General features: G+C 37.8%; 1 protein-coding gene across 3 annotated transcripts in view; it reads left to right on the forward strand.

Moving 5' to 3' along the window:
• Nucleotides 1-25,395, forward strand: part of RBM25 (RNA binding motif protein 25) — a 61,425-nt gene that overhangs the window by 20,730 nt on the left and 15,300 nt on the right. For all 3 annotated transcript variants that reach the window (XM_040477606.1, XM_040477608.1, XM_040477607.1), the window contains 8 exons: nucleotides 1,452-1,509; nucleotides 6,712-6,872; nucleotides 16,352-16,537; nucleotides 17,907-17,960; nucleotides 18,200-18,283; nucleotides 21,803-22,089; nucleotides 23,438-23,660; nucleotides 23,961-24,050. In XM_040477606.1, coding sequence (XP_040333540.1) covers nucleotides 1,452-1,509; nucleotides 6,712-6,872; nucleotides 16,352-16,537; nucleotides 17,907-17,960; nucleotides 18,200-18,283; nucleotides 21,803-22,089; nucleotides 23,438-23,660; nucleotides 23,961-24,050 — 1,143 coding nt within the window. The remainder of the gene's footprint in view (nucleotides 1-1,451; nucleotides 1,510-6,711; nucleotides 6,873-16,351; nucleotides 16,538-17,906; nucleotides 17,961-18,199; nucleotides 18,284-21,802; nucleotides 22,090-23,437; nucleotides 23,661-23,960; nucleotides 24,051-25,395) is intronic.

A 25,395-nucleotide genomic window follows, 5' to 3' on the forward strand; every position in this document is an offset into this window, starting at 1 on the left:
GGCTATCTTCTCTGGGGGTGGAGATTAGAGTAGTTGCTTAAAAAGAACTCTGAGGCTTTGATTGTTCCCTATTCATATTGTCAGGCAAGCACCTGTTTTTATTCAGCTTCATTCTGCAACTCCATTCTCTACTGTATGCACCTTTTACCTCTAGTCTAGGTCCACTTGGCTTTGTAGTATCCATTAACCTAATTCTTTCTCAGTAGTATCTTCATCTGTTAACACTTGGGAGTTATGGCTTTCTTTGATACACTGAATGAGTTCCCATCCTTCCATTTGCCTTTTGTCTTTAAAAATTTTTTTTAATGTTTATTCATTTTTGAGAGAGCATGAGTGGGGAAGGGGCAGAGAGAGACTCTGAAGCAGGCTCCAGGCTCTGAGCAGTCAGCACAGGCACAGGCACAGGGTCTGACGCAGGGCTCGAATTCACGGATGGGCAGATCATGACCTGAGCCGAAGTTGGTCGCTTAACCAACTGAGCCACCCAGGCGCCCCTTGCCTTTTGTCTTCTTAAAGTTTTGTTGAATTCTGGTGCTGTTTCCCCCTGCAATGTTTGATCTCATGGGTTTTTATCTTTTATATTCCTTGATTTTCATTTTATTGGTTTCTGTGAAGGAAGATGTGAAAAATACATGCATTCTCTTAGTTTTGACAGACAGTCTTCAGTCACCATTTTCCACAAATAACTTTTTTTTTTTAACCTTCTAGCTTTTCCTTTAATAATTAGAAATAATGTTTAAAAACTTTGCAAGTAAACAAAATAATGTTCTACTCTTCAGGTAACCTGCTCCACTCATATTTCTGATTTATCGAAAATTTTTTTCATTGCATAAAGTCTTACTGTATATTTGCAATTTCATGTCCCATGTTATTTTTGTATCCTTATCAAGCATTTCCCCATGTTACTAAAAGACTTTTATGATATAGGGGCGCCTGGCTGGCTCACTGGGTAGAGCATGCAACTCTTGATCTTGGGGTTGTGAGTTTGAGCCCCCACATTGGGTATAGAGATTACTTAAAAAAAAAATCTTTAAAAAGTTGTTTATAGTATATACATGTGTTTTAAAACATAATTTTTATGGACTAATTTACTTGAATTTTTTATAGTTTATTTTAAATACTATGATATTGGTAATTTTGGCGTTTTATATATTTTAGATAAGGTAAATAATGCTGTAAAATTTCTATATTAAAAGGTAGCCAATTTTCTGCAAATAAGAGAATCTGTAAGAATTTATTATTTTTCTTTTAAATGATGTATTATATATTTCTTTTATATAATAAGCTTGTGGGAATTGAGAGAATGTTAAAGAAATTTAATAGCTGGTAAGATTTTTTTCTTTTTTCTTTTATTTTTCTCCTGGTGGAAATATGATTGTGTTCTTATTTTTATTACAAATTAATTTATTTTATTAAATGGTAATGATCATTTTTTGTTTTTTATTTTGAAGAAATGTGGCTTGGTTTTGAGTTGGAAGCGAGTACAAGGTGCATCTGGGAAACTTCAAGGTAGGTAATTCTTTCTTATTAAGATCATTTTAAGCTGTATAGATAGCTTCTTACATGTTTGACTCTCATTTCCCTTAACCATGGAGTATTCTGTTAGCACTCTTTGTCTTCCTTCTTACTGGAATAGGATTAAAGGTGGTTGGAAAGATTTAGGTGGGAGTTGAGATTAGAAAGTGGAAAAGCATTAACAGGAAAGAGGTAGGAGAGAAAAAAATATTCAGGTTTTTTTTTTTTACAGTATTGTTTTGAAAAGTCTGTTTTTCTCGGAGCAGGAGTGTATGATTAGCATTCAACACTTAGGAAGGAAGCAGGAGAACTGATGGTGAGATGACCTGTTTGTCTTAGAAGCAGGCTGTTCTTTCTTCTTGGTAAAAGCACCTGTTTGGTGTACATTATTCTTTTTTTTAAGGTTTATTTTTGAGCGATGGGGTGGGAGTGGGGGGGGGGGGAACAGAGGATCCGAAGTAGGCTCCACATGGTGACAGCATAGAGCCTGATGCAGAGCCAGAACTCACATACCATGAGATCATGACCTGAGATGAAGTCAGATGCTTAATGACTGATGTACATTCTTTTTTAAAGATTTTAATTTTTTTTTAATGTTTATTAATTATTAAAAGAGAGAGTTAGAGCGTGAGCAGGGGAGGGGCAGAGGGAGAGGGAGACACAGAATCTGAAGCAGGCTCCAGGCTCTGAGCTATCAGCACAGAGCCCGACACGGGGCTCAAACTCACAAACCGTGAGATATGACCTGAGCTGAAGTTGGATGCTTAACCGACTGAGCCACCCAGGCACCCCGACTGATGTACATTCTTGAAACACTTTTTATTATGGAAAAAATCATGCGTATATAAAATTAGAGTAGTGTGATGAACTTCCATATACTCATCACCTAGCTTTATCAACTCATGGTCAGTTGTGCTTAACCTGTACCCTATCCATTTCCTCCTTATGTTATTTTTAAATTTATTGTTTAACTTCTTTTATTGTTTTAAAAATATTTTTGAGAAAGAGAGGCAGAGGGGATAGAGGGAGACAGACTCCCAAGCAGGTTCTGCACTCTCAGAGCAGAGTCTGACGTAGGGCTCAAACTCACGAACCATGAGATCACAACCTAAGCCGAAATCAAGAATCAGATGCTTAACCATTGAGCCACCCAGGCACCGCCTCCTTATATTATTTTTAGGCAATCCCAAGGACCCATCACACCCCCTCTTTATATATTATTTTTAAGCAATCCCAAGCACTCATCCTATTTTAGTGTGTATCTCTACAAGATAGGAGTTTTTTAAAAAATTTACTGAAAATACTATCATAAGACCTTCAAAAATTAACTATTTTTCTTAATATTGTAAGTCAGTGTTCAGATGTCACAAATACCAATTTTTAAATATTTTGTTTAATTCAGGATCTATACATAGTCAGCATATTGCAGTTGGCTGGCATATTTTTAAGACTTTTTAAAAATATTTTAAGTTCTCGCTCTCTTTTCCTTTGCAGTTATTTGTGGAAGAAACTGTGTCATTTTCCCAGTAGTGTTTCTTTAGTCTAGATTTGCTGATTGCAGCTCCACGCAGAATAATATGCCAGTGCTTCTCTGTCTTCTGTATTTATTTTATTTATTTATTTATTTAAAAAAAATTTTTAATGTTTTATTTATTTATTTATTTATTTTTAATTTTTTTTTTTAACGTTTATTTATTTTTGAGACAGAGACAGAGCATGAACGGGGGAGGGGCAGAGAGGGAGACACAGAATCGGAAGCAGGCTCCAGGCTCTGAGCCATCAGCCCAGAGCCCGACGCGGGGCTTGAACTCACGGACTGCGCGATCGTGACCTGAGCTAAAGTCGGACGCCCAACCGACTAAGCCACCCAGGCACCCCAATGTTTGTTTATTTTTGAGAGTGAGACAGAGCATAAACGGGGGAGGGTCAGAGAGAGAGGGAGACACAGAATCTGAAGCAGGCTCCAGGCTCTGAGCTGTCAGCACAGAGCCCGATGCGGGGCTCAAACTCATGGACCATGAGATCATGACCTGAGCCGAAGTCAGATGCTTAACCGACTGAGCCACCCAGGCACCCTTGTCTTCCGTATTTTATGTAAACTGGTTGGTAGTTGTATCTTGAGACTTCGATTTGAGTTCATATGTGTTATTTTTTTGATGCTTTTATTTATAAGAATTTTCTAAAGGTATTGTTCTTCCATCATCAGACACTGGATTATTATTATTTTTTTTTAATTAAAAATTTTTTGTCGTTTGAGATGCAGCTGTTGATTATCTGTTCCTGGATTGATTTATTCATTGGAGGATTGCAAAATGCGCTAGTCTAATTTGAGGACTACTATCATTCATTCATTGAAAAATAAATCTTCTTGTGGTGCCTGGGTTGCTCAGTCAGTTAAGCATCCCACTTGAGTGTCCGACTTTGGCTCAGGTCATCACCTCACAGCTCATGAGTTCAAGCCCTGTGTCAGGCTCGGTGCTGATAGCTCAGAGCCTGGAGCCTGCCTCAGATTTTGTGTCTTTCTCTGCCCCTTCCTGCTTGCCCTGACTCTGTCTCTCTGTCTCTGTCTCTCTCTCTCTTAGATATAAATAAGCATTAAACAAAATTTTTAATACTTTTTTTCAAGTTTTTATTTATTTTGAGGGAATGAGTGAGAGGGGGGCAGAGAGAGAGGGAGAGAATCCAAGCTGGTTCCACAGTCAGTTCAAAGCCTGATGCAGGGCTTGAACTCACCAACCATGAGAACATGCATGACCTGAGCTAAAACCAAGAGTCGGACGCTTAACTGACTGAGCCACCCAGTGACCCCCAAAACATTAAAAAAAAAAAAAAAAGAAAGAAAGAAAGAAAAGAAAAGGAAAATAAATCAGGCACCTGGGTGGCTCAGTCAGTTAAGTGTCTGTCAGCTCAGATCATGATCTCACAGAGCCTGTTTCAGATTCTGTGTCTCCCTCTCTGCCCCCCTTCCACTCACCCTGTCTGTCTGTCTGTCTGTCTGTCTGTCTTTCTCTCTCTCTCTCTCTCTCTCTCTCCCCCCCACCCCCGTGTCTCAAAAATGAATAAATGTTAAAAAACATTTTTAAAAAGTCTTTATTAGACTACTGCTGTAAGAATAAACCTCTATCTCCATCTAGTATTTGGTTAGAGGTATAATTGATATAAGGAAAACAGGGTAAATGCTTTGGTTCCTTGATTTTTTTTCAAAACAATGAGTTTGTGTCCTCAACATTCTTTAGCAGTGACTTTTTTAATTTATTTTTTTATTTTATTTTACTAAAAAAATTTTTTTAACCTTTATTTATTTTTGAGAGAGAGTAAGAGAGCATGAGTTGGGGAGGGGAGAGAGAGGGAGACATGGAATGTGAAGCAGGCTCCAGGCTCTAAGCTGTCAGCACAGAGCCCGATGCGGGGCTTGAACTCATGGACCATGAGATCATGACCTGAGCCGAAGCCCAATGCTTAACAGACTGAGACACCCAGGCGCCCCAGCAGTGACTTTTTTTTTAAAGAACCATCGTGAACTTAAGGATTGAAGCCTATTTGGTTTGTTGTTGTACTTAATAAGAATTTATTATCGTTATTGCTAGTGAAGCTTAAATTGCTTAAGTCGCCTCTGCAAGTTGGATTTCCAGTGGTTTTGTCACCAGCCTGTTTTTAATAGTTACCTTGTTATTTGGAATCTGGAATCTAAGCTTATCTAGTAGTTTTTCCGTCCTAGACTTAGGGTCAGCCATTTCTTTAAGGAACTCTGGTTTTTTTTTAGTGGTAAATTGCTTTAAAAATCACAAGCTGGCAATTAGGTATATTCATTACAAGACTTGTTTATTAGTCTTTGCTTTTACATTTTTCCAATGCATGTTAATTCACATTCAGGACTAAATGGTTTTTATTTAAGCTTTTCTGTTATATCTGTATTCCCATACTGAGAATCTAGAGTTTCAAGGACGTTGGGATGATAGACTGTTAAATAATTACTGGCTTGGTTCATCTCATATTTCATATACAACAATGTAAGACTAATAACATCAGCAATATGGTGATAGAAGTTTTCTGTTGACAGGTCTTTTGTCTTTATGATATATCACACTAAAAAATCTAGAGTCAAATTTACTGCTTTAAAGGCGCTCAGAAGATGGGTGCCTGGATGGCTCAGTCGGTTAAGTGTCCAACTTTGGCTTAGGTCATGATCTCATGGTTTGTGAGTTTGAACCCTGCATTGGGCTCTGTGCTGACAGTTCAGAGCCTGGAGCCTGCTTCGGATTCTGTGTCTCCCTCTGTCTCTGCCCCTCCCATACTCACTCTGTCTCTCTCTCAAAAATAAATAAACGTTAAAAGAAAAAATTTAGGGTCACCTGGGTGGCTCAGTCGGTAATTGTCCGACTTCAGCTCAGGTCATGATCTCACGGTTCGTGAGTTTGAGCCCCGCATCAGCCTCTGTGCTGTCAGCTCAGAGCCTGCAGCCTGCTTTGGATTCTGTCTCCCTCTCTCGCTGCTTCTCCCCTGCTCACACTCTGTCTCTGTCTCAAAAATAAATAAACATTTAAAAAAAATTTTTTTTTTAAAAGAAAGAAAAAAAATTTTAAATCACTCAGAATAGTTCCTTTCTGTGTGGTTATTTCCTTAACTGTATACGTATTTGGATTCGTTTGTTTTTTTACTTTAAGTTTTTAGATTACTCTTTTAAAATTTATGTTTTAATATCTCTGGCTTAAAGTCATGGTAATAATGCTTAGAGTAGTTACTAAAATGAAACAGAAACAGAAAAATTAGACTCATAACTAGGATAAAAGTTCAGTACTTTTGTAGTTTAACGACTCAGAGTTGAAAAGAGCTTTAACAGGTTCAAGCAGCCTGATGTCATATAATTGTCGCTAACTGTTAGGAAGTCTGGGTGGAATGAATTCAGGAAATAATTAAAAGACTCCATTATGAAATTTGCTGGTTCTGCTAAATATTTTATCAGCACTTCTAATAAGTAAGAATTTCCCTGATTAGAATTTTTCTTTCCTGTTTTTCTTTTTTTCTTTCGGTTTGAGGGTGTTAAAATAAATCAAAGGTAATTGAAGGAAAGAGAGGAGTGACAATGTGAAAAATCTTGGTATTAAAAACATTTGGTCTCTAATTATTTTAATTTTCCATAAATACTGTGTTTTCATAACTGTTGATATTTGATGAATTCTTTACACCCATTTTTAGCCTTTGGCTTCTGTGAGTATAAGGAACCTGAATCTACCCTCCGTGCGCTCAGGTTACTGCATGACCTGCAGATTGGAGAGAAGAAACTACTTGTTAAAGTTGATGCAAAGACAAAGGCACAACTGGATGAATGGAAAGCAAAAAAGAAAGCTTCTAATGGGGTATGTTTTTTATAGTGCTGTCTCTTTAGGCTTACTGTGCTCTTTCAGTGTATGTACTTCTTATAAGGGAATCTAATATGGAGCTTCACAAGATCATCCTCATCATAATATATACTTGTGGCTAAAAGCAGGAGGGTATTTTTGCAGTTTATCGAAGTCTTTTATCTACCCATAGGGGGTAGATGGTTGGTTTGCTTGTTCCAGGTTAGGATAAAGGTAGTGAGGGAGGCTGGACAAGGTTAAGTTGCCAGAAAAAACACTGGTACAGACTGTTCCTAACAGCTAATTCATTAAGGTAGCTTTGTAAGTAAGTACAACAAAATATAGTTCAGCTTACACAATTTTAATTAGTTGCCCTCTGTTTTAGAAGTACACAGGTTCTGGGGCACCTGTGTGGCTCAGTCAGTTGGGCGTCTAACTCTTGACTTTTCATGATCTCACAGTTCATGAGTTGGAGCCCCACATCAGGCTCTGTGCTGTCAGCACAGATTCCATCTCCCTCTCTCTGTCCCTCCCCTGCTTGCTCTCTATTTCTCTTTCAGAATAAGTAAAAATAAACTAAAAGAAAAAAAGAATCACACAGGTTCTGGGTGCCTGGGTTGCTCAGTTGGTTGAGTGTCTGACTCTTGATTTTGGCTTAGGTCATGATCTCAGAGTCTTGGGATTTAGCCCTGCTTTGGGCTCTCCGTGCTGGGCGTGGAGCATGCTTGGGATTTTGTCTCTCCTTCCTCTGTCGTCGCCCATATGAGTGTGTGCTCTCTCTCGCTCTCAAAAAAAAAAAAAAAAAAAAAAAACAAAAAACCACAAGCTCTAAAATAAGTGAAAATAAATCTTACTACTTTCCTCAGTTGGGTCCCATATTAAGTGAAGCTAAAGTAAAGGAAATTTTCATGTGTTGTAATGTATTCATCATTGCTCCCTTTCAGCAAAACAAAAAATAGCTAAAACCTGAGTATATTTCCTATTTCCTTTTGGCATCTCAAACTTGAATGGATTTAAAATGGATTTATTGTTACCTTCATTCTTCTACAAAAGCAAAAATGCCTTTTTGCTCTTATGCTTTCATTGTCATTCAAAATAGAAATAGCTTTCGTGGTATTACTCTTCCCTCCTTTACAAAAACACTGTATATTCTTTGTCAAGCAAACAAAACCTCAGAAAATGTTATTAAGAAAATCGTGGGGGGAGCCTGGGTAGCTGTTGGTTAAGCGTCTGGCATTGGTTCAGGTCATGATCTCACGATTTGTAGATTCAAGCCCTGTATCAGGCTCTGTGCTGAGAGCCTGGATCCTGCTTTGGAGTCTGTGTCTCCCTCTCTCTGCCCCTCCCTTGCTCACGCTCTGTCTCTCAGCAATAAATAAACACTAAGAAAAAATAAATAAAATCTTGGGGCACGTGGGTAGCTCAGTCAATTAAGCATCGACTTTGGCTCAGGTCATGATCTTGCGGTTCGTGAGTTTGAGCCCCACATTAGTCTGTCTTGTCATTGTGGAACCTTTTTTGGATTCTCTGTCCCTCCCCCCACTCATGCATGCTTTTTCTCTCTCTCTCTCTTAATAAAAGCGTTAAAAAAAACCTTTATAAAGCAAACTGTTATTTTAAGTACATGCCGTCATTTATTGAAAATGGTTTTTTTACAGTTTAATCAGCATTTATTGTGAGTTCTGCCTAGACACATCTATTTACTTTTTACTTTTTAATTTATTTAAGTTCAAGTTAGTTAATATACAGTGTAGTATTGGTTTCAGAAGTAGAACTTGGTGATCCATCACTTTCATATAACACCCAGTGTAAAGCAAACTATTTCAAGAAGAAATTCAGTAGCACCCATAATCCTAACATCATTGGGAGCCCCTGTATATGTTTTTGTTGCATATTCTTCCAGACTTTTTTCTCTGTATGGATGAATATAGTTTTAATTGGAATATGTGAATTTGTTTTTCTTTCATAAATAGAGATTGATTCTCAGTATTCTGTAAATACTTTTTTTTATTTCTGTCTTTTCTTGGACTTCTAGTAAATTTCAACTGATTTCTCTGGATTTCATTCCTCTCATCTGATTATTCTAGCACTGCCTATATTTCTAAAACATAAGTATGTCAGCTGTGTGCTCGTACATCCTTAATGGTTTTGAATTTCTCATAGTATAAAGCCTGTCTTCTTAGTATGGCATTCAAGGCTTGTTCAGTCTACCTTTCTAGCTTCTCTCATCAATCCTTCTGCTCATGTCAATCCTATATCTCCACGAACTTCCTTTGTGCTTTGCTTTTTTTTTCTTAATTTTTTTTTTTTTAACGTTTATTTATTTTTGGGACAGAGAGAGACAGAGCACGAATGGGCGAGGGGCAGAGAGAGAGGGAGACACAGAATCGGAAACAGGCTCCAGGCTCTGAGCCATCAGCCCAGAGCCCGACGCGGGGCTCGAACTCACAGACCGCGAGATCGTGACCTGGCTGAAGTCGGACGCTTAACCGACTGCGCCACCCAGGCACCCCTGTGCTTTTCTGACATCTCGTGTCCTTGTCCATCCAAGCTCCCTGTTGCAGTTCTATCCAGATCTAATTACAATGTTACTTGATTCATACAGTCTTTGTCAGTCCTATCCTGGATTTCTCTCAGGCAGAATTAATTCCTCTCTTCCCATCTGTTTCCAGGTTTTTACTGGTGTTAGGACAGTCTGCTTTGTAACATATATTGTTGGTATCTGTCTCTCATCCCCCTTGTACCCTGTTTGATTTCCATGTCTCTGATTACAAACAGGAAGGACAATAAGCTCACAGACTGTGTCTCTTCCTCTTGTACCTCTGCAGAACCTAGGACAGTATGTTGCCCATAGCAAGAATGGGATGCTCATTTATTGAGTGGCAGTTGCAGTTACATTGCTCACCTGGTAATCTTACTGTCTTCACCTAGTTTTGTAAAGAAATAATAAAATGCAGCTTCTCTGGAGTAGAAGCTGTATTTCACTGCAACAGTATTTCCTGTCACATCAAAAAACCAACTCTGGGGAGCCTGGGGGCTCAGTCGGTTAAGCACCTGTCTCTTGATTTTGGCTCAGGTCACGACCTCACAGTTAGAGTTTGAGCCCCACTGTCAGCATGGAGCCTGCTTGGGATTCTTTCCCCCACCTGCTCTGCCACTCCCCCGTGGGCGCCCTGTGTTCTCGCTCTCTCCCAAAAAAACCCACAACTCTAAAATAAGACTTTTTAGATTTTCCTTGCAGTGATAACTGAATTCTTAGTTAAAATAAAGCATGGATTTAATGTCTTCACAGTTTTTATATAATTCCCTGGGTGTCTTTCTTTTTTTCCCTGTGTTTAATCATTAGCTGGTGAGGTGGTTTAATTTGTAACATTTGCAGATTGTGTACTCTGTACATGAAGCAAATCACTTTATTTGTATAAGGAAATGCACAGTTGTGACTTTGATTTAATTTGTAATCACTATTAGTGAGAGGAACCATAATTTAAATCTGTTTGTATCTTTAAGAATAGAATTGTAGCCACCTCCAATAAAAACAGAACAATTATTTCAGGTAAGATGAAATTTAAAACATTCACAGACCTGCCGTCTGGGTGGATTTGGCATAGTGCCCAGAGATACTTGAAGTCACAAGACAGGGCATAGTTTCCTAGAATGGCAACTTACTCAACAGTATTGGTGAAAAGAAAAAGCAATGCTGATCAGATAATTTTTGATCTTCTCAGATATTTTTATCAGATCATTTTTTCAAATAACTTTTAAGTAAATGTAACTATTATGGAGTAGATTACAGATTTGTCATGATTTTTCAAGATAAAATATGAGAAGGGATTTGTTGTTCTTTCTTCTTTATTGTTGATTGTTGTGGAGAAGTGTAGAAAACTGACCTAAGATGGATGATAACAAGAATGAGACATGGAGTGGGTGCCTGGATGGCTCAATTTTTAAGGATGGCTCAGGTCATGATCTCACTGTTCTGAGTTCGAGTCCCGCATCAAGTGAAGCTTGAGCCCCACTTTGGACGAGGTCGTGCCCCGCTTGGGGTGAGCATGAGCCCCACTTCGGGGTAGCCCTGTTTCTCTCCCCGTCTCCCTTTTTCTCTCTCTGCCCTTCCTGGGATTCTCTCTCTGTCTTTCTCTGCCCTTAACTCACTTGTGCTGTCTCTCAAAAAAAAAAATGAGACATTGAGGAACTCATGATAATGTATTCAGGCATTTTCCTGATTCCCAAGCAGAAGACAAAGCACAATTAGTTGTATAGTTCTTATTGGGTAAAAAAGAAAAGAAACACAAGTTTGTCTAGAAAGAGAGAGATTTTTCTTGACCCAGAATTTTAGTATATGTGCTGCAGAAGTAAGCACTTTCACCCAGAATTTCAAGAGGAATTATGTGTCTTGTCTAACAGCTTGATTGAAAGTTTTCATATAGATTTTGCAGAATTTGTAGAAGCAATCTTTGGCCATTAGTAAAAGTATTCCTTTTGGGGTAGCCATATTGGTGTAGTTCATGCCCTGTTGCTTTCTGGCTGTTCAGGAGTAGCAATTAGGAGTAGAGAGATCTGCTTGATCGTCACAAGTAGTGGTTGTTAACCACACATTCAAGAATGACTTCTGGAGGTGCCTGGGTGGCTCATTTGGCTAAGTGTCTGACATTAACTTAGGTCATGATCTCATGGTTCGTGGGTTCAAGCTGTGCATTGGGCTCTGCGCTGACATTTCAGAGCCTGATTGGGATTCTCTCTCTACCCCTTTCTCTCTTGCCCTCCCCCACTTGCTCTCTCTCAAAATAAATAAACTAAAAAAAAAAAAAAAAAAAAAAGACTTTTGACCAGTGTTGGAAGTACAGATAATCTCTGGACAGAGCCTCTTGGCATTGCATTTTAATTGAGGATGCATGCTGCAGATAGGGACATCTTTAATTTTTACATCTTTGCTGGAGATTAGTGTGGTTGAATCTACATTTTCTCAAAAGAAAGTGCTCTGCTTTTACTTAAGTTCCCAAAGAAGTTCTTGTTTTGGACCCTAGAGTCAAAACCAAGTCAGTGCCAAAGAGTGAGCCTGGAAGAGGTGTTTTTCAGCTTTACTACCAGTAGCTTTACTATTGAAGCTTTTAATTCCTCTGAAAAGAGCTAAATAGGTGGGCCACATAAACCTCTCAGATATTCAGTTGGTTTCTGTGGTCCTCTTGTACTGCTAACCCCCTCATCTTTTGCTGCTCAGTGTTACTGAACGTGCTTTCTGTTTCTGAAGTGAAGAAAAAACTGGAAATCAGAAAATTGTGTATTGTTGAAGACCCAGAAGTAGGCCTTAAGTTGAGACCAAAAAGAACTTTTCCTTCCATGATATGTCTGGTTATTTTTGGTTTTCTTACATTAACAATTGGTGAAGAGATTTGGGCTAATAAGCTTTCCTTCTAAAAATACACATTTAAAAAAAAAATTTTAACTTTAGGGGCGCCTGGGTGGCTCAGTCGGTTGAGCATCCCGATTTCAGCTCAGGTCATGATCTCACAGTTGTGAGTTTGAGCCCCACGTCGGGCTCTGTGCTGACAGCTCGGAGCCTGAGCCTGCTTTGAATTCTGTATCTCCCTCTCTCTCTGCCCCTCCCCCGCTTATGCTCTGTATCTGTCTCTCTCTGTCAAAAATAAATAAATATTAAAAAAAATTTTTTTTTTAAATTTTAACTTTATTTGAGATAGAATGAGTGAGCGAGCATGCGAGCAAGTGGGGGAAGGGGCAGAGAAGGAGGGAGATAAGAGAATCCCGAGTAGGCTCTGCACCATCAGCATGGAGCCTGATGTGGGGTTCGAACCCATGAACTGTGAGATCATGACCTGATCTGAAACCAAGAGACAGGTACTTAACTGACTGAACCACCCAGGTGCCCCTAAAAATGTACATTTTCTCTGTAGATCAGAGGACGGTAGTCATTCATAAGGTGTGAATTCATTTCAAATGCTTTACTCCTAACTTAGGTAAGACCAGCTATACTAATATTTAAATTTGATTTGGGATGGTGGTGGGCGGGACCTCAGGGGCTTCTGAGTATTTTTAAATGACCAGGCCTTCAGATTTATAACCCTACTTCTAGTCTTATGCTTAGGAAAGCATGGAGATGTAGAGGGTTCGTGGAAAGGAGTTTAGAATGTAGGGGAAATGCTAAAGACAGACTTGATGGTCTCTCAGAAAGTGTGTTTTCTTTCTTTCTTTTTTTTTTTTTAAGTTTATTTTGAGAGAGAGAGAGAAATAGGGCAGGGTGCATGCATGTGGGAGAGGGGTAAAGGGAGAGGGGCTCAAATCTGTACTGTCAGCGTGGAGCCTGATGTAGGGCTCAAACCCAAGAACTGTGAGATCATGACCTGAGCTGAAGTCAGAACTTAACCAACTGAGCCACCCAGGCACCCCAAAGGTATTTTCATAATACAGAATTTAGGTCTCAGCAGTTGAGGATTTGGGTTGAAATGGTTCATGTGTGTCTCCGGACCTACAGTTTCAGTGGCAACTTACTGGCAGGTTAATTATTTAATTTAAAACCTGTGGAGAGGGCACCTGGTGGCTCTGTGCTGACAGTGTAGAGCCTACTTGGGATTCTCTCTCTATGCCCCTCCTCTGCTCATGCTGTCTCTCTCAAAATAAATAAATAAACTTAAAGAAATTATTAAAAAAAAAAAAAAAAAAGACCTGTGAAGAAGCAGAGCATTACTGAAGGGATTTTAGTGAATGCTGCACAGAGACCTTATTGCCATATATTATCGATTTAAAGTAAAAACACATCACCACAGTTATAGATTACAGTGTTTTTGGTAAATAAATTTTAAGTTTAGGGGCGCCTGGGTGGCGCAGTCAGTTAAGCGTCCAACTTCAGCCAGGTCATGGTCTCGCGGTCCGTGAGTTCGAGCCCCGCGTCAGGCTCTGGGCTGATGGCTCGGAGCCTGGAGCCTGTTTCCGATTCTGTGTCTCCTTCTCTTTCTGCCCCTCCCCCGTTCATGCTCTGTCTCGCTCTGTCCCAAAAATAAATAAAAAACGTTGAAAAAAAATTAAAAAATAAATAAATTTTAAGTTTAATTACTGTTCTTGCGTAAAGCTTCTTTATCCAAGATAACCAAGTAAAAAGTTGGCGCAAGATTGTATCAAGAGGCAGGTTTGGGAAAGTGAGGAACTTCGAGTAGTTAGTTTTATACCACACTTTATAACTTAACTTGAAGTTACCTGTATCGTAACTTCTTATCCTATTTACTAAATACTTAAGGGCAAGGTCATTTCTTTTCCCCATATTGGATTTTTTGCCATCTAGCCTAGTACCTACCTTGCAGATAGTAGTCTCTTAATTTCTTGAGCCAGGGGGCGCTTGGCTGGTTCAGTCAGTAGAGCATGCAACTCTTGACCTCGGGGTTTGAATTCGAGCCCCGTTTTGCATGTAGAGATTACTTAAAAAATTTTTTTCCTAATGAAAAAAAAAATGTGTTGAGAAAATTAAGAAATAAATGCCTGTTGGGTGCCTGGGTGACTCAGTCAAAAAAAAAAAATTGCCTATTGAAGAAGTATCCATTGAAGGTTGCTTTCAGAATTATGAAATCTGACGGGGCGCCTGGGTGGCGCAGTCGGTTAAGCGTCCGACTTCAGCCAGGTCACGATCTCGCGGTCCGTGAGTTCGAGCCCCGCGTCAGGCTCTGGGCTGATGGCTCAGAGCCTGGAGCCTGTTTCTGATTCTGTGTCTCCCTCTCTCTCTGCCCCTCCCCTGTTCATGCTCTGTCTCTCTCTGTCCCAAAAATAAATAAACGTTGAAAAAAAAAAAAAAGAATTATGAAATCTGACATCACTAAGTTATATTAAGGAGCCACAAGATGTGAAACTTACTTTGAATAGTTGTATGCATTGTGACAAGAGCCAGCATTTATGCAGAAGAGCATTGTTCTTATTTGAATCTGAAAACACATAACAACATGTTTACCAAGTAAATAGATGATTACTTTGAGGCATGTGTGTGTACAGTTTTAAATTACAAAAGTTTTTTTATACATCTTTATGTTTTTGCTTGTCATACTTTTCTGTTTTTCCTAGTTTTAAGAAAAGACTGAGAGTAACGAAATTACCCAAAATTTTGAGGTCATTCTCTAAGTTTTGTAGTTTGGGAACACCTGGCTTGCTCAGTTGGAAGATCAAGTGATTTTTGATCTCGAGGTCATGAGTTCGAGCCCCATGTTGGGTGTGGAGATTACTAAAAAACAAACCAAAAACTTAAATATATATGGTTAAATTTTGTAGTTTGAATTGAATTAATTCCTTTACCAGGTGCCTTTTAAAATAGAACTAAGATAAAAACAAAAAGAATTATAGTACATTAGAAGTCAGTAATTTTTTTTTTTTTTCACATCAACACAATTAGTCTAGTTTTCTTTTAAAATATAATAAAGTCCTAGGGGCACGTGGGTGGCTCAGTTGGTTAAGTGTCTGACTTTGGCTCAGGTCATGATCTCACAGTTCGTGGGTTCAAGCCCTCATGTCAGGCTCTGTGCTGACAGCCCAGACCTGGAGCCTTCTTCAGATTCTGTGTCCGCCACCCCCCCAACCCCCCCAACCCCTTCCTGCCCCTTCCCTGCTTGTGCACACTCTCTCATAAATAAATAAATATTAAAAAGTAATAAATCCTGCAAATAGTTACTTGCGAGAAGCATTACAACATGAATTTTGTGTTTTTATTTTTTGTAATACTACATGTGCAAGTCATGGGAGAAAGACTTACGTAGTATTTAGAGTTGGTTCCTTCTTAGACTATAAGTACCTGGCTTTTTTTTTAAGTGGTATTTCCACATTCTAGAAAGCAGAAGGGGAAAAGAGATGCAGTTGTTTCAGCCCCTGACCTATCTGATGCTTGCGTTTTGTTTTGTCTTTTTTTGTTTTATGCTTGCATTTTGTTGTATATAGCTACCTAGTGTTTTTCATTTGTTTAACCTGCACATGCTTTTGTTTATTTTATTTTTATTTTTATTTATTTTTTGCTTTTGTTTATTTTAAATGGTGTCTGTAAAGGTGGCTGTCATAGTGTGCATACAAGTGTATTTTGTTTTTTTCACATAATTAAATTTTCAAGTCTTAATTGGTTAATGTAGTAAATATCGTTAGTTTGTGGAAGTATTTGAGCAAGACAGTCTGAAAACCTGAAAGCTTTGCAGATGTATTTGTGTACTATGTTAGTCCTGTGGTTTAATCTTCCTGTAACTGGTTGGGGGTCAGAATATTAGCTATTAAAGGAAGAAAGCAAAAGAAAATGATAAAGTATCAGTATCTGAGAAAAATCAGTAAGTCAAATGAAGTTTAGTTTTGTGAAGTTAAGAACAAAACCAAATCTGCATTTACTCGGACTACAGTGGTGCTCTTTTGGAGAAAAACATGTTTGTTTTGTGTACTACCTTGTTTTAGAATGATTTTAATTTTCTTGTTTTTTTTAATTTTTTTTCTGCCTTCCTGCCCCTGAATTTGCCTTTTTTTTTTTTTTAAAGAATGCAAGGCCAGAAACTGTCACTAATGATGATGAAGAAGCCTTAGATGAAGAGACAAAGAGAAGAGATCAGATGATCAAAGGGGCCATTGAAGTTTTAATTCGAGAATACTCCAGTGAGCTCAATGCCCCCTCACAAGAATCTGACTCTCACCCCAGGAAGAAGAAGAAGGAAAAGAAGGAGGACGTATGTGTTATTTGATTTCTGACAACAGAGTCATTTCTACGGTTTACTTTTTATGGTGTCACTCTTGTGCTTTCATTTCATTTTCACTTTCAAGGGGAAAATAAAATGACTAGCATTTATAACAATATACAGTTAAGCCTAATTTGACCATGGTTAATCAAGTAACTCATGAATTTTTTTACCAAAATGTTTGTTTTGTGTGTTTGAAATGCACTGGCATGGATGCTTGTATTTATCTGTGGATTCAAATTTCATAAAGAAAAAACCTTAACTCACGAAGTAGAAGCTGGTACTAAGGGACAAAGGAAGTTTTTTTGTTTTTGTTTTTTCGGCCGTGAAGGGGCTGGCTTTGCTTTGTCTTACTCCCTGATATTGTTCTATCCCTGCTCTAAGCAGGATATCAGATGTCCTTCACTGAGGATTTTCACCCATTCTTTAATTCTTAGCCACGTTTTCTTATAAACTACTGCTTATTTCCCTCTGTGGACAGTAACACCATTGAACTTCTAACTGGAGGACTGTGAAAGAGTAGTACAAGATGAAACACTCCTCCCCAGGGTATTCTAATTTACCACTCTTTGCCTGCCTAAGCTAATTAAATAGTAAGGAGTCCAGGTTGAAAGAAAATGTTTGTTTTTTTTTTAATATTCATTGCTTTGGATAAATTTAGAGAATTATGGGGAGTATTTTTTTGAAATATTGGAAGTATCTTACGTGCATAGATTATATGTGCCATGAAAGAGTACTGTGAAACATACACTCTAGTTTTTAAAATGAAGGGGTAGTTACAGCCATTTTATTTTGAATTTCAGTGCCTTATTTTATTTTGAATTTCATTTTCAATTAGCTTTCTGGACAAATACATTTTTATCACTTGGCTTGTTTTTCCTTATGTGACCTTAAAAACCTGTGTAGTGAAATGCCAGTTGTTGGGAATGGGAATTGATAGTCATAGGGTAGTTGATGTTTTAGAGTTTGTTCTTCCTCTTCCAGCGTTAATGGGAAGGGAAAAAATTACTAGACATATTTGTTTGTTATGGGCTGGGAGGAAAGAATCAAATCCTGCTGTATGGCAGGAATTATGGGTGAATTTTGTTGGTATGATTTTTTCCTGGGTTTGGAGGAAAAAATCCTGCTAGTGAGACTTTGCTTATTCCATTGCCTGGGGGAATTGGAGGGTGAGGAGGTGGTAGGTGACAGGAGGGATTAAAGAGAGTGAGTGAAGTCTTTTTTATTAAGTAATTTGAAATCAAGAAAATGTCACAGAAATCTTGCATTGCTTATAGTATAAACATACAGAGCATTGTTGTGCAGAGTAATGTTAACTCATTGCTTTTTTTTTTTTTAATCTTTGTGGATTTTTCCGCAGATTTTCCGTAGATTTCCAGTGGCCCCACTGATCCCTTATCCACTCATCACTAAGGTTCGTTTACATTGACAATGACTGTTTACTGCTAATGGCCAGATTTGTGATTCTTGTTCATCTGACATCTCATTATTTAACTTAGATCACTAGATTTCTTACTATATAAGTTCTGTTTGTTTAGTTACTATCTGTTTGTAAGGTGTACAGAATATCTAACTTCTAGTTTTAATATATTTGTATTGATGTAGATTGATCTATAATGCGTTCTCTCCTATCCCCCCCTATCTTTTTTTTAGGAGGATATAAATGCTATAGAAATGGAAGAAGACAAAAGAGATCTGATATCCCGAGAGATCAGCAAATTCAGAGACACACACAAGGTAGTATTCTTGTTTTTTCACTTGATACCAATCTAGACTTTTTACAGAATCCAAAGCAAACAGACAAAAAAAAAAAAAAATCAACCTTACATTAGAATATAATTTTAAATGCTTTTTATAGGTTAATTAATATCTAGATAGAGACAAAGAAACAGAAGACCATACCATTTTAAAGTGGTCCTTGACATATTGTGCTTAGTTGTTGCAGTTACTGACTACTCTACAGTCACCTCACTTGAGTATGAATAAAAGCTAATTTTACTTTTAGATTTTAACATAAACATCAAGAGCAGATTTAAACTAGATTCAGTGGGGCAGCAGGATAACCTACACTGTAGTGTATTGCTGGGGGCATTTATTTAACTTAATCGTAGGAAAACCTTTGCTTTAGGGCCGAGATTGAAATTTAAGATTTATATTTGTGTAGATTTAAGTTGAGAGGGGGAGATTTTAAAAAGTAGGTCAGTGGTTACCAGACTTACCAAATTTTAGATGCATGGAAGAACTGTAAATTCCCATAAAGCTAATCTATTCATTGACCCCCACCATTATGATAGAGATCATATGGTGACTAATGCAAGATGAAACTCTCAGCTTGGAAAGTAACAAGGAATAGGATGTAAGTATGAGCTTCTGTTTTTTATTATATTTATGGATGCCCCCTCAGAAAAATATGCAAAGGGGTAACTGGCTTGGAAATGGGTATTTGTGCATAGTAAATCCCACTCACGAGTTTTGCCTATTGAAAGCTTCTCTCAATGACAGTGCATCTGTGAGTGTTCGCTGGTGTTGAAGGTGATGCTTATGGACGGTAAAATGCAAATATCGCATGAAATGTATTTTCATGTTAGAGATAATAAGATGTTACTGGTTATTACTCAAAATACTGAGTGATCTTTAACTCAGTGAAGTGTTAAGTGTTCATTTTTTCTTTTATACGATCTTCTTCTTTCTTACTGCTTTCCAAATCCCAAGTTGACAATTAATGCTATTGAATCAGTGCTGCTGAACACTTATTATCCAGATGCCCAGCCCTAGCTCACATACACAGTGCTTTTCCGGGAACTAAGTATCTAAAAGCACAAATAAAGTTTTCCCAAATTAATTTTGAGTTTAAATGGTAGTCTGTGGGAAGTCATTAGTTGGGATACTTTTGGGATACTGTGGGATACTTTTGGTTAGGTTCAATACACAAATTCAGGGCCTGAGTAAGCTTGAAAATGGTATACGGTTGTGTGTGTGGTTTACCCCCTTGTTGTTATTTGTTAAACCCTGTCATGTCATTGGTAAAGTATGATGAAATTGTGTTTTTAACAAATTAATTCAAAAGATATTTGCTTCAGAGTTTGAGAAGCTGTCAGGCATTTGACTGCCTTAGACTTATTTCACTGTTGTTGGGGGGGGAGTGGGGATGTTTTGAATTTCCAAAATGTATTTTAAAAAAAGATCAAAATGAAAACAAAATATAGTTCTTTTTGTTGGGTGGTATGGTTAAAGGGGACATTTGAAACTCCAGTAACAAAAAATGAGCTCAGTGAACCTTTGCATGTTTTGGTATGAGTTTATTAAATAACCACGGACTGTCAGGGTATCAGCGTGGCAGGGGGCGTCCATTTACAGCACGGACGAGTCTGAAGAGAGACTAAGGTAAGATTTATGATTTTTTTTTTTCCTGTCCTTTCCTCTTCATTATTTCATTACTTTCTTACATCCTTTTAGACTCACTTCCATATTCTCTTTCTCTAGTGTTTGTCTTAAAATATATATGTGTGTGTGTGTGTGTGTGTCTACCTACTGCATATAGATTGTTTTAGAAGTGCATTTAGTATGGTCCAGATTCACTCACTTGTTCATTTACTTAGAACAAAACTTTTGAAATGAGTTCTGAAACAAATTATTATTTACATTAAGTGGAACTATACATCTAAAAAAGAAGTAGTGCAGTGAATAAGCAAAAGCAAAAACATTAAATCCTACAAAAGAGATTATTATTGGAACAGCTAAAATAGATCTGTAAGTATCTATTATCTCAGAAATAAACATTTCTTTATAAGTGTATGATACTGAGGTAAGTTTTGTGTAGTCTAGCCTCATTTTACAATACAAATTTTTATAGTCCATTAGAACTGTTTCAGACATTCTAATTTGCCCCTTTAAATAGTTTTCAGTTTCTGTCCTCTTTCTACCATTTCTTTTCTCTTCTCTTTGTAACTTCAGTGTATTCAGTCTTGGCTTTGCCTACGTTCTCCTTTGATATAGACTGGCACAGCAGCTGAATATATTGATTTCTCATGCATTAGCTTCTCTTTCATAATCCTCTGTCAGTTCTCTGAACCATGAGCGAGAGAAAAAGAGTATGACAGGTAAGATTGCTTTTTAAAGTTGTTTTAAATGCTTTACATGACTGAGAAAAGACAAAAAAAAAATGCACATTTTATTGTTGCAGTTTAAATTTCTTTTCGGTGACACTAAACATGGAACCAAAGGGATAAATGTATTCTGTTTTTGTTTTGTTTTTCCTGTTTGGGTTTTTCTTTTTTTTCTTTTTTTCGGAGTTTGTGTAGAAACCGTGTGGTACACTGGTAATCTTGTCAGGGTACAAACTTGGTCTGACTCTGTTATTTGGTTTATTTGTGAACCATGTACTTGCTCTTCCTCCCAGAAACATAGCTTGTAGGCAAGGTTAATCCAGTGTTGGCGATCCATGTCCTAGCACAGCATCTGTAAGTTCATATGCAATCGTTCCTTCCAAGGATGGATTTATCACTGTTGATATATTTTTATTGTCTTATAGGCATAATGGGCATAAATATGTTGCTTTTAAAATTAAGTGAAATGAGACTATTACAATTATGTACATTTTTGCTTGAAGTGAGTGTATTTTCAAACTTTTTGTATTTGGTGGGCTGTCCATCTTGTAATGGTGGGAGTAAATGTTTCCATTGAGATAATAGGGCAAATCTTGGCTGAATTCAGCTTATCTTTTGGAGGGTGGGCAAACCAGAGGGTAGAAGATTATTTGTATTACAGTGACCTGACTCTCCTCCCCCACCTCCCCTTTAAAACCTTCAAGTAGTAACCTTTTACGTAATGGGAAGTCTGGGGATTATATTTAGTATCAGTAGTAAATCAGTAGTTGCACTGGTTTACAGAAATTCATAATGAGAGGAATTACATTTTAGCTAAGTGATTGTATTTCTAGATGTTATTTTTAATCACCACATTCCTCATGGTCATTTTAGTTGTTACGTAATCATTGAGTGGCCAGCCACACTTGACGCAATCTCCCAGCATCCAAGATTGGAGATTCCTGGTCTGTGTAGAGTATCTGGGTTTGCACGCAATCTATATAGTCTTGTGATTGCTTCAGTTTAATTTGCCAAGTAAAACCACAGGTACTTAATATTAAAGTACCAGTGGTTTGGTTATTTTTGTTCCCCATATTGGGCATTGCGCCGGGAAATATCTGAATACTGGAGCTACAGAGTTAACTCTAAAAGTACTTTTATTGGTTTCTAGAAACTGGAAGAAGAGAAAGGCAAAAAGGAAAAAGAAAGACAGGAAATTGAGAAAGAACGGAGAGAAAGAGAGAGGGAGCGTGAAAGGGAACGAGAAAGGCGAGAACGGGAACGAGAAAGGGAAAGAGAACGTGAACGAGAAAAGGAGAAGGAACGGGAGCGGGAACGAGAACGGGATAGGGATCGTGACCGCACTAAAGAGAGAGATCGGGACCGAGACCGCGAGAGAGACCGGGACCGCGATCGGGAAAGGAGCTCGGATCGGAATAAGGACAGGAGTCGATCAAGGTAAGGTTTGGTGGAAGTTACTGTTTGCTGATTGCTTCAGTAGAACTGTACGTTGTTACTCTCCACACTGTTTATGTTTCTGTGAGGAGAGAATTTTCTTAGCCACAGAGCGTGCCTGGCTTCCTGTCTCACGCACGTAAGCATTGGTTCAAGTAACGGTTTTCAACTTCAGAGTTAATTACTGTCTGAAGCCAGGATTTACACGGACCCAGAATGCAGCCACTCTCCACCCGGTGTTCTGGGAAGACGTGAGTCCCTGTTGTCTCCCTGGGTCGGTGGGCATCTTTTCTATTTACCATTTCATTGAGGTCCCATGTCCTGGGAAATCAGCTCTAGGACCACTGCTTTTAGCCACTCATGTCTGTATGTGGTCCTGTAGCCTGCTGTATGGCCACAACTCCCCCTGCCCGGCCCAGCTCTCAATTTACTCTCCATTTAGGACTTCTAGTTAATTTCACCTTGTTTTATTATTTTTCTCCTTAATTTTGTTGAATTTGATGAATCATCTTAAATTATTTAGGAATGAGGTAAAGAAAAAATGAACAAAGGAAGCAAGTGGGGAAGGATGAAAAACTCACCTTTTTTCCCCAAGCTGGTTTTCTGATAATACATCTCTGTGTTGTAGGTTTTAACCTGATTGTAACCAAAAGGAGGTCCACTTTTAGTCCACCAGTTGCTGAAACTAGAAATCCAGTGTCCTTAGTCTTTAGTGGGCATTAAAATCTTTTAACTTCCTCTGCTGGAATAATCATTATCCTCTTGAGTAACCGTTATTGAGAATTTGACATATATACAATAGCATACTTTTACTACAGATATGAATACATAAACTATTGTTTTATGTACTGTGTACATACGTATATTTGTATTTAATGAGATCCATGGCATCATACTACATATATTCTGCAATTTTTTTTTTTATCACTTTGACTTAAATATTGGAGGACACTTCATTGCTGGTAGATACAGTTATAATTTATCCATGCAACATGCCAAAGTGCTCTTCTCTCCACATCTTTGCCAACATTTGTGTTCTTTGATCACTAGTGGGGTAGACTATCTTTTAACTTGTTTGTCAGTCCTTGGTATTTCTTATATGTGGGTTTGTCTGTTTTCTGAAATACTGATAAGCATTAATGCTGAATTTAGAATGCAGTTTAGAATTAGGGACTAGAATTATATTGTGTCTTTCTGGCGAATGTAGAGGAGTTTACAATTCTGCAGAAATCAAATGCTAAATTCTGGCCTGTGATTTTGTGTATTTTGTAATATATGTTGTCCTCCTTTCCCTCGGTTTTAAAGGAAAACAGAGGGATTGACAGACTTTGTAAATCTTTTGTTTATATAGAGAAAAGAGCAGAGATCGTGAAAGGGAACGGGAGCGGGAAAGAGAGAGAGAGAGAGAACGGGAACGAGAAAGAGAACGAGAGCGCGAGAGAGAGCGAGAAAGGGAACGGGAACGAGAGAGAGAGAAAGACAAGAAGCGGGACCGAGAAGAGGATGAAGAGGATGCTTATGAACGAAGAAAACTTGAAAGAAAACTCCGCGAGAAAGAAGCTGCTTACCAAGAGGTAAATTGAGGAAATGCTTTAAATTTTTTTTAATTAATTAAAACATTTTTTAACGTTTATTTATTTTTGAGAGAGTGTGCGCGTGCGCACGCGTGAACAGGAGAGGGACAGAGAGAGAGAGTAGTGGGGGACAGAGGGTTCAAAGCAAGCTTTTTGTTGACAGCAGAGAGTCTGATGCGGGGTCGAACTCCCAAACCTTGAAATGCTTTCAGTTTTAAAGCTTTGCTAGTCAGTAAGCTAGTCAAACATGTTGGGGCCCTTTGCTTACATTTGTGAAGCTTTGGCAATTTTTTTTTGTAGCGCCTTAAGAATTGGGAAATCAGAGAACGGAAGAAAACCCGGGAGTATGAGAAGGAGGCCGAAAGAGAAGAAGAAAGAAGAAGAGAAATGGTAATTATTCTAGGTTGATAAGTGATTTTTCGAATAAAAAGCAGATCAAATTCTTTACCATTAATTAGAAGTAATTTTACCAGAATTTACCAGATTTACCAGAATTAGAAGTAACTTTATAATTAAAATGTATAAGCTCTCAGTATAGATAACTTAATTTTTACATATTTCAAATAATCTTCCGACAATTCCAGACCACCAAAGTCTTTCTTACTCTTATTTTTCACATTTTTGCTGCCTATAAACAAAATTACCTTTTGGCAATACCACTGAAGTGCATCTGTCATAGAGGAGGAATGTGTAAAATGATTAGTTATAGAACATTCTTTGATTAAGAATCTGCAACATTTTCAATTTGAAGAGGCATTGATACTGTTCTGTATTGGTGTAGTATATGTGGATGAAGGGACTCGTGCCATGAGCAGACCTGTTTTTTTCCCTCTTGATGTTTTTATTTAAATTCCAGTTAACATACAGTGTAAAGAAAGACCTCTGTTTTTATAAGTCAAAATTATTGTCTTCAGTATATAGTATTTATGAATTACTTTTTTCCTTATGCTCTGTTTCTTTTAAATACATGATAATCATAAAAATGAACCTTACATTTTGCATTCACGCTATTTGATAAACGATAACAGTAAAGCAGTTCGCATAGGCCGTTACTAAGTAGAATGACAAAAGATTTTATGTAGTATTTGTTTTAGTGGCATGTTCCATGTGTTCTGTCTTTGCCAGAATTTCATGAAGGTTTCTTTATCTCCAGTTTGGAGATTATTCTTCCAAAAACGTCACAGAACTTAGGAATTTTCAAATAGCTTTTGAACATGAAACATAGAGGGGGTATTTGTAAGTAACCAAAAGAGGGTGCATGCAGCAACTAGATAGGTAGTATGGGTTTTCTGTGTAGTAGATCCATAATGCCAGAGAATGAACGTAATTTCAGTTCTCCTGAATTGGTGCTCCCATTCTGGAATTTCTTTCTCATCGCTAGGTTAGAAAATAGGAAGAGAATAACATAGTGAGAAACAGTTAAAATAAGAAATGTTTGCCACGAACAACATGGTGGAATAGATTTGAAGTGATTCTGCTTCTTAACAAGCAAATCTGAAATCTGTCTTTCTAGAGAAAAACTTCCTATTATTCTTTGAGAGCTTTAAAAAAGTCCAGTTACAAAAGCAGTTACGTGCTCATTATATAAACATAAGCGAGTAACAAGTATATGATGTAAAAAGTGAAAGTTTCTACTCCTCAAGACTGGTAACTTATGTTTGTATTTTTAGTATGTGCCTCATGCACCATCCTGTGTTTTATTTAGATATTTGTAAATTTTGTCATTTCTACTTGA

The sequence above is a fragment of the Herpailurus yagouaroundi genome, unplaced genomic scaffold, assembly GCF_014898765.1.
Source record: "Herpailurus yagouaroundi ecotype Mexico unplaced genomic scaffold, PumYag 141, whole genome shotgun sequence".
Lineage (NCBI taxonomy): Eukaryota > Metazoa > Chordata > Mammalia > Carnivora > Felidae > Herpailurus > Herpailurus yagouaroundi.